Source organism: Vitis vinifera, chromosome 12 (genome assembly GCF_030704535.1).
Source record: "Vitis vinifera cultivar Pinot Noir 40024 chromosome 12, ASM3070453v1".
NCBI lineage: Eukaryota > Viridiplantae > Streptophyta > Magnoliopsida > Vitales > Vitaceae > Vitis > Vitis vinifera.
The window spans coordinates 12,264,435-12,274,423 of NC_081816.1; the positions used below are offsets into that span (position 1 = coordinate 12,264,435).

General features: G+C 30.9%; 1 protein-coding gene across 2 annotated transcripts; it reads left to right on the forward strand.

Annotated features, from left to right (window-relative positions):
* Positions 1-4,831: 4,831 nt before the first annotated feature.
* On the forward strand, positions 4,832-7,976 carry LOC100247436 (MDIS1-interacting receptor like kinase 2). Of its 2 annotated transcripts, XM_059741163.1 has the most exons (3): positions 5,135-5,238; positions 5,724-7,380; positions 7,489-7,976. In XM_059741163.1, the coding sequence occupies exons 2-3, from the start codon at positions 5,799-5,801 to the stop codon at positions 7,869-7,871; spliced, it is 1,965 nt and encodes a 654-aa protein (XP_059597146.1). In that variant the 5' UTR covers positions 5,135-5,238; positions 5,724-5,798; the 3' UTR covers positions 7,872-7,976. The 2 variants fall into 2 exon arrangements, with proteins under 2 accessions (XP_010645389.1, XP_059597146.1); XM_010647087.3 differs by having other exon boundaries at positions 4,832-7,380.
* Positions 7,977-9,989: the final 2,013 nt, after the last annotated feature.

Genomic DNA, 9,989 nt, shown 5'->3' on the forward strand with positions numbered 1-9,989 from the left:
ATTTTGGAAACCAAAATAAAATTAAAGAAAAATATAATCATTTTATTGCATGTTTCTATTTAAATACTTTAAAAAATAAAATAAAATCCGTCTCTTACAAGCCAATCCTTCACGAAGAATTGATGGGAATGATTGGATGGGAAATATTGGGAAGCAAATATCTTCGAGTTCTTGACTCTCAGGAAGGAAGAAGTAAAAGAAATTATTTACAACAATGGTAAAATACCCTATTTAGAAAATGAAATTCTATTTTATTTCTACATGAAAGCATGCCACCCTTCATTTGTGCTATGCCTTGACATAGATGAAGTTTTAATACAAATTTTACCTTTTAAAAAGAAAAAAAAAATAATCTAGGTAAAATACCCTACTTAGCCTTAATACAATGGATTCAATCCTCACTTTCTATTTTAACAGTCAGATTTAATACATCAAGCTCATATATACTTTACCTTGATTATACCACTCACATCAACTAGGATAATTGATGGCTACCATTGATGATATGAATATTGGGTCTAGATTCCTTGAAAACAATTATTGATAAGAACTAGTAAAGCAATGACTTTTCCACTCTATTAAAGACAACAAAAGTCTTGATTACAAATGTGTGCAGTTGAAAAGGGAATTTTATGTTCATATCTACATGTGAGGAACTTCATGTCTTTCGACAAATGACAGGCATTCAGTTAAAGTCTAGTATGATAGAGCAGTCAATGAAGCATTCATCAGCATTATTAGATTGTAAATTCCCATTTTGGTCTTGAGCTATGGCCACAACTGTTGAGGGGGTTTTGTAGATATACTTTTACAAAATTTTGTCTCTAACATTGAATATAATCCCATCCTGTTGGGCCCCGGACCTGGTGATTTAATTTTTCACAAAAATGGAAAACCCAGATAGGGTTTAGGATTTAGGAGGCCAGAAAAACACTTGGATTGAATTGAATATGAGATCTATTGATTCCAATTACAAAGCTGAAATCTGAACAGAGAACGGAGGATTTTAAATTCAAGGAGGGTAAACGTTCTATGAAAAAAAAATGGAAAAAAAAGAGAAAAAGAAAAATGAGTTCCCAAATAGCAAAGGCGAACAATCTTACAAAAACTACAATCCTTTTCAACTTGAAGCACATATCGCGTTTAAAGATCATTGAAAATTTGAATGATGTAAGTCCATCAATGGTGATGGCAAGCCCAAGTGGGCTTCAAAGTGGGTTGTCAAGATGACTGGTTGATAAGAAAACTGCATGTGTGGTCCTGCATCTTTTATGTGGTAATGCCCAAAAGATTTTCGTCTGATTTTTATGATTCTTCTGAGCCTCACATATTCAGTCCCGTCTAGGGATTTATTTATTTATTTATTTAAAAAAAAAATTGTAATAGGAAGTTTAAACAAGATCAATTGGTAAGTTTTCCATGTGTTATTTCAATAGATTGTGGGTCCAGTTAATAATGTTTACATAGTTTCAATTTTGGAATGGTTTCATTAAGAATCTTTACCTCTAGTTATTTTTAATAAATTTTAGTATATTTGAAACGAAACTAAAGAATCCAATTCAACTTGATTCAATTTTGGCTTGTATAGAAAAGATTTGGTAAAATTTGGTAGATTTTCAACATTATGTACTAAGAAAGTTTTGGGTCCTGGACTATAGTACTATTTGAGTTAGTTATAGACTTCTAAATTATTTTTATAAATTTTTAGACTTGTCATTGAGTAAACATGGATAGTTCAATAATTTCTAGAACTTGGATTATTTAGCAAAAATTTTAAAGCAATTGTTGATAAGAATTAGTAATGCAACAACTTCTCCACACAATTATTGACAACAATTAGGAATGCAATGACTTTTCCACACAATTGTTGATATGAATTAGGAATGTAACAATATTTCCACCCTATCAAAGACAACAAAAGTTTTGATTAAAAACTTGTAATTAGAAAGGGAATTCTATATTCATATCCAAATATGTAATTTTTAATAATGATATATAAATAATACAAATAATTTTTGTTTTAGTTTGTTAATAAATTCAAGTCAAATCATTATTTTAATGCATGCACAAAATAAATGAAGTTTTCATATAAATTCTATTGAAGGAATTAATTTTTTTTTTTTTAGTTCTGCTACAATGTAAGAGGAATTACTCTCAGGTAACATTTGTTTCTTAATATAAATTTTGACTCTTAACTTTATTTAACTTAAATCTAATAGAGCTATATGTATAACTTTGAATAATATATTTGCTTAAACCGGTATCTAAATGTTCTTAAACGTTTAAGTCTACTTCTTTTTACATGCTAAGAATATGTAAACATTACTAAATAAATATCATTGTTTGTACAAAAGTAATGATCATATTTCTTCTTTTTATAACTAAAACAAGGCTGCTATCTTCACAGGGTTTCTCTGGGATGAATCCGTTTAACCAGAGTAGCTAGAGTAAAGTGATTCAGTGTGAAATGATCTAGGCGTTCTTATCCTTTTCTGATTACTTTGGACCTAGGTTCTTCCTGCTCAAGAATGTGAGGACCTTCACATCTTTCAACAAAGGCAAAGCATTCCGACAAACTCTAGTTTTGTAGAGCAGTCTATGAACCATTCATCAACATTATTAGATTGTAAATTCCCATCTTGGTGTTGAGCTATGGCCACAACTGTTGAGGGTTTTGCAGATTTTTCCAAAATTTTCTCTTTAACATTGAATCAAATCCCATCCTGTTAGGTCCCCATGATGTAATTTTTCACAAAACTGGAAAACCCAGACAAGGTTTAGAATTTAGGAGGTCAAAAAAGACGAGGATTGAATTGAATACGAGATGTATTAACTCTAATTGCAAAGTTGAAGAGGATTTTACACTCTAGAAGGGTAAACTTTCTATTAATAAAAAAAAGAGAACAAAAAGAGAAAAGGAAAATATGTTCCCAAATAGCAAAGATGAACTATCTAACAAAAATTCGAAGCTCTTTTGACTTCAAGCGCATATTGCCTTCAAAGAGCATTGAGAATTTGAATGATGTAGGTCCATCACTAGTGATGGCAAGCCAAGTGGGGTTAGAATGGCTTGTCAAGACAATTGTTTGATAAGGAAAATGCATGTGTGGTTGGGTCCTGCATCTTTTATGTTGTAATGCTTAAAAGATTTTCCTTTGATTTTTGTGATTCTTCTGAGCTTCACAAATGTATTAATCCTGTTGAACAACTTTTATAACATCCCACATCGGATAGAGAACAAAGTTCATAACGATATATATGTTGGGTTACTCTTAACCTTAGAGATGCATTTTAAAACCTTGAGAGCTCCTTGGGCCTAAAATAGACAATACATAAATGATTGTGTGTCTTATTTGGATGTACAACAAAGTGAAAATTTGGTAGTCCTTAGTCCTTGTTTTTGTCCAAATACTAATTCCTTAAGACTGCCAAATGAAAAAAAAAAAAAAAAAGATGTCTATATTTTTCATAGGTGATGGGTCTCACTTACAAATGAGTGCAAAAACCTTTAATAAAAATGATAAACATCGACCACAAATCATGCATTTGTCTAGGAAAGAAATAGAAGAAATGACAACTAATTTGGTTTTAAAATATACCATAAATGATCTATAAAATATTAAGAGAAATAATATAGTTCATATTGTAAGGATAAAAATTATGAAAGAACTAATAGAGTTAAAAAGAGTTTATTTCTCATAGGGCAAAATAGTTAAAAGAATTCAATCCAAACATTAAGGGAGGAATTTAAAATTTATAAACTTAAAAATTCAGTTTTAAGTGATTTATATCTTAAATGATTTTGAAATAAAATTTATGACCTAAGCAATTTGATTATTAATCCAAATAGTGAGTAAGGGAGGAATTTAAAATTTATAAACTTAAAAATTTAGTTTTAATTGATTTATATCTTAAATGATTTTGAAATAAAATTTATGACCTAAGCCCCATATGATTATTATTATTATTATTTCATTCATTGATGCTTAAAATTGATATTGAGTTTTGTTAAAGATTTCAAATCCTATAAGGCATGGTCAATCATCATTTTCAGGAGTAATTGAATTTCTAATTTTCTTGTATTTACTATTTACCCATTTTCTATTTTTTGGTGAATAGGTGTAAACTTCTTAAAGTGATTGAATTTCATTTATCTATTTAGTTATTCAATTTTCTTATTTTCCTCTCTCTCTCTCTCTCTCTCTCTCTCTCTCTCTCTCTCTCTCTCTCTCTCTCTCTCTCTCTCTCTCTCTCTCTCTCTCTCTCTCTCTCTCTCTCTCTCTCTCTCTCTCTCTCTCTCTCTCTCGATTTAGTCACACACACACACATATATATATACTTCTTCTTCCCTTTTTCTTTCATTACAATATTATTTAAAAAATAGATTAAGAAAATTAAAGTTTTAAATGTCATTTTTATAAAATTTAGTATAGGAATATAGCAACTTTGTTGTAAATAAAATTACGTTTATATTTATGAATTTTTGAAAAAAAAAAATACATTAAGTGTTTTATATAAAGACATATGTACAAGTAATGTTGGTTGAAGTGGACTTCCTATATCAACTAGGTTGTTGACGTGGGCATATTTTGTCCCTACTTCTTAAAATGAATTGTAATTATTAATTTTAAACAAGTTATATTTAAAAGTGCACGAAGTGAAAAAGAAATATTTTAATTATTTCATATGTAATTGTAGGTGTAAATTTTAATTAAAAAATTAAGAGCATTTTGATAAAATAAAATAAAATAAGTGTGGAATTGAACTCATGTATATAATCCTTTTTAGTTCCATTAATCGTAGACGAAGTAGGTGGTTAGATGTCAACATCAACTAATGGAAATGTTGGATGTATCACATTTAAGTCTATAAATAAGTGTTTCATCTTCATTTCTACCAATTCAATAATGGGCCTTGAATATTCTTCATCTTTCTCCTTACTCCGCCAACTCATCATCACTCCTTGCTTCTTCATATTCATCCTTTTATTTCTATACTCAATATCATTATTCCATGTCACTTTTACTTCTGCCTCTACCCCTACCACTTCTCTTTTGAAAGTTGAACAAGATCAAGAAGCACTCACTCTTCTAACATGGAAGGCCAGTCTTGATAATCAAACCCAATCTTTCCTCTCTTCTTGGTCTGGACGCAATTCTTGCCATCATTGGTTTGGAGTGACTTGTCACAAGTCAGGAAGTGTCTCCGATTTAGACCTTCACAGTTGCTGTTTGAGAGGTACACTCCACAATCTCAATTTCTCTTCACTCCCTAACCTTCTCACTCTTGAGTTGTCATCTAACAATCTCATTGGTCCAATCCCTCCTTCCATAGGAAACTTGAGAAACTTAACCACTTTGCATATTTTTAAGAACGAGCTTTCTAGTTCCATCCCTCAAAAAATTGGATTGTTAAGATCTCTTAATGATCTTCAATTATCACATAACAATCTCACTGGTCCAATCCCTCCTTCCATAGGTAACTTGAGGAACTTAACCACTTTATATCTTTTTGAGAACGAGCTTTCTGGTTCAATACCTCAAGAAATTGGATTGTTGAGATTGCTTTATGATCTTGACTTGTCATTCAACAATCTTAACGGTTCAATACCAGCTTCCATAGGAAACTTGTCTAGCTTAACCTTTTTGTTCCTTAATCACAACGAGCTTAGTGGTGCCATTCCTCTTGAAATGAATAATATCACTCATTTGAAATCTTTACAGTTATCTGAGAACAACTTCATTGGCCAACTACCACAAGAGATATGCCTTGGTAGTGTTCTTGAAAACTTTACGGCTATGGGAAACCATTTCACTGGTCCTATTCCAAAAAGCTTGAAAAATTGCACTAGTTTATTCAGAGTTAGGCTTGAAAGAAACCAACTGACGGGAGACATAGCCGAAAGTTTTGGTGTGTACCCGACCCTAAATTATATTGATCTAAGCAGCAACAATTTTTATGGTGAGCTTTCTGAGAAATGGGGGCAGTGCCACATGCTCACAAGCCTGAACATCTCCAACAACAATATTTCTGGTGCTATACCGCCTCAACTTGGGAAAGCAATTCAACTGCAACAACTTGATCTCTCCGCCAATCATCTAAGTGGGAAGATCCCAAAAGAGTTGGGAATGTTGCCATTATTGTTCAAATTGTTGTTAGGAGACAACAATCTTTCAAGCAGTATTCCTTTGGAATTGGGAAACTTATCCAATCTTGAAATTCTTAACTTGGCATCAAACAACTTAAGCGGTCCAATTCCCAAACAGCTGGGAAACTTCTTGAAATTACAGTTCTTCAACTTGAGCGAGAATAGATTTGTGGATAGCATTCCTGACGAAATTGGAAAGATGCAAAATCTTGAAAGTCTCGATCTTAGTCAAAATATGTTGACAGGAGAGGTTCCACCGCTGCTTGGAGAATTAAAGAACCTGGAAACGTTGAATCTCTCCCATAACGGGCTCTCTGGCACCATCCCACACACTTTTGATGATCTGATAAGCCTGACAGTTGTTGATATATCCTACAATCAGTTGGAAGGTCCTCTCCCCAACATCAAAGCTTTCACTCCATTTGAGGCATTCAAAAATAATAAAGGTCTGTGTGGAAATAATGTCACTCATCTCAAGCCATGCAGTGCTAGTCGAAAGAGGCCCAACAAGTTTTATGTTTTGATCATGGTGCTCCTCATTGTGAGCACTCTATTGCTCTTATTTTCTTTTATTATTGGCATTTATTTTCTTTTCCAAAAATTGAGGAAGAGAAAAACCAAGTCTCCAGAAGCAGATGTTGAAGATCTATTTGCAATATGGGGCCATGATGGAGAATTGTTGTATGAGCACATCATACAGGGGACCGATAATTTCAGTTCGAAACAGTGTATCGGCACTGGAGGATATGGTACTGTTTACAAGGCTGAGTTGCCAACAGGCCGGGTTGTTGCTGTGAAAAAACTTCACTCATCACAAGATGGAGATATGGCTGATTTGAAAGCTTTCAAAAGCGAGATTCATGCTTTAACACAGATAAGGCATCGCAACATCGTCAAGCTTTATGGCTTCAGTTCATTTGCAGAGATCTCATTTTTGGTTTATGAGTTTATGGAAAAGGGGAGCTTGCGAAACATTCTAAGCAACGACGAAGAAGCAGAAAAATTAGATTGGAATGTGAGGCTAAACATTGTTAAAGGCGTGGCTAAAGCTTTATCTTACATGCACCATGATTGCTCACCTCCTATAGTTCATCGAGACATATCGAGCAACAATGTTTTGTTAGATTCAGAATATGAGGCTCATGTATCTGACTTTGGCACGGCTAGGCTTTTAAAGTTGGACTCATCTAATTGGACTTCATTTGCAGGAACTTTTGGTTATACTGCTCCAGGTACAATTTTCTTAGTTCCTTGCTTACCTCTAAACTGCCTCTATACATCATATATAAGACTCTTATAATTGCTTAGCAGAACAGAGCATGATTAAATCTTCTTTGCAGAACTTGCTTACACGATGAAGGTTGATAATAAAACTGATGTTTATAGCTTCGGAGTGGTAACATTGGAAGTAATTATGGGAAAGCATCCTGGAGAACTCATCTCGTCCCTGTTATGGTCAGCGTCCTCATCATCCTCATCACCATCAACTGTGGACCATCGCCTATTGAATGATGTGATGGACCAGCGCCCCTCACCTCCTGTGAATCAATTGGCCGAGGAAATAGTGGCTGTAGTGAAGTTAGCATTTGCATGCTTGCGTGTTAATCCCCAATCTCGGCCGACTATGCAACAAGTTGGTCGAGCACTCTCAACACAGTGGCCACCATTGTCAAAACCGTTTTCCATGATAACGTTGGGTGAGCTGCTGGGTCATGATAGCTGAGGGTCCTCCCTTCTTCATGTAAAGTTGTTAGCATGCACTGTATATTGCACTCTTGTAAAAGCTTGTATTGCGTCTTTCAAAAAAGAAGAGGCCTTTCCTGTGGTATATTTCTAGATTCATGGGCTAAAACCCAAGTCATTTGCCATATCTAAAGAAGTCAAGGAATCAATTTCACACTTACAAAATAATAAAACATTAATGTAATTATATTCATTCAGACATTTCAACAAACAGCTTCTCAAAACTCTCAGATCAAAATAAATCCCAATTGTTGAATTTGCACTTTGGTTAATTTGTCAATGGAAAATAGATAGAGATGGGGCTCCCTTATTTTCTTTTCACATTAAGATCAAAATGATTCAAGTAATATTTAATGTGAGAGGTTATATAACGTTAATAATGTTATTTTCTCATATGGACGTTTACTCACCCACGTGTATCAAAGACAAAGACGAATCTCCATCACATTAATTGATGCTTTTGGCTGCATTCAATAATTTCAATGGCGGGTTCCTTTCTAGAGAAGTAGAGATCCATTCCAATCTCTTTAATTATTTGCCTTTCTTTCAATTTGGCCATGGAAAAATTATCCAAAATATTTAGAATTAGTTCACAAGTATTCAAAACGGTCACCAAATTTGTAATTGAAATTTTGATCTCTTATGAACTTCAATTATACCCTTTTTAGTTTAGGGTCGGTATTTCTTAAAAAAAATTAGTAAGTATTGCCTTTAAAATTTTTAAATAAGTATTCATTATTTTTCCAACAAATATTAATAAAAATTACATAAATAATAAACTCAAAATATATTTATATGAAATAAACCTAATATAATTGAGTACTTTGATTAAAAAAATACATTAAAAATGTTACAATTAGCTTTAAACCGATGTCAAATATTATTTTGTTTTTATAACAAAAAAAGTTGGAGAGAAGAATATTTTTGCCAAAGAAAAAGAAACTATATTTTTAAAAACTATTAAAATAATAAAAATAAAATTTTCTGGTTTATTATAATAATAAAATAATTACATGTATATAATATAATTATTTAAAATTATATATATTTAAAATTATTATTTCTTGTTTAAAAGCTAATAACATTGTATAATATTTAAGTTTATATTTTATTTTTCTTTCATCATAATTTTCATGTTTTCTTTTTGTTAAAGTTGTTTTATTAAATTAATTATAATATAATACTGTATACAAATACATATATAGAACAATAAACAACGATTTTCTTTAGATAATAAAAATAATTAAAAGTAGTTAAAAAAAACACCAAGTACTTTTACTAGCATTCATAAAAAAATAAAAAACCAACTTAGATGACAACATAAATTTATATCAGAAAAAAAAAAAACAATTTTAAGGTTTCATACTAGGGACTTAATTTATAGATAATATGCTTAATTTAATCAATAATTATTTTGTAAAGTGACATTTTAAATTTTTAAAATAAAAAATTTTCTTATTGTCTAGTGAGAATAATAAGTGTAATTTTCAGTAAAGAGTTTTTTCATATGAAATAAAACGTGTTTTATCTTTTTAGATTAAAAAAAAATTAACATTATATATTTTTTGAATATATATATATATATATATATAATTTTCTTATTTTTCTTAATGTATTTAATTTTTTTTCATCTATTTAATCTTCTTCTTCTCCTTGGTTTGCTTACTACTACTTCTTCTTCCTATTTAATATTCTTTTTCTTAATTTATAATGTTCTTCTTCTATTTAATTTTTTCTTAATCTATTTGATTTATTTAATCTATCTTCCTTCTTCTTCTTACATTTCTTCTTCTTCTTCTTCTTCTTCTATTTCTATTTAACATTTCTTCTTCTATTTAATTTTTTAATCTGTTTGATTTATTTAAACTTTTTTTCTTAATATAATTCTTTTGTTTCTTCTTCATCTTCTATTTAATTTTTTTTTCTTTCTTAATGCTTCTATATTTGTTACTGTTATCTTCTATTTGATTTTTTTCCTTAATGCTTCTTCTTTTTTTTTTTTTTTACCATGAATTCTTCTTCTTCTTCTATCTTTATATATTTTAAATTGTTTTCTATAATGCATCTATTTTTTGTTACTATGAATTTTATTATATTG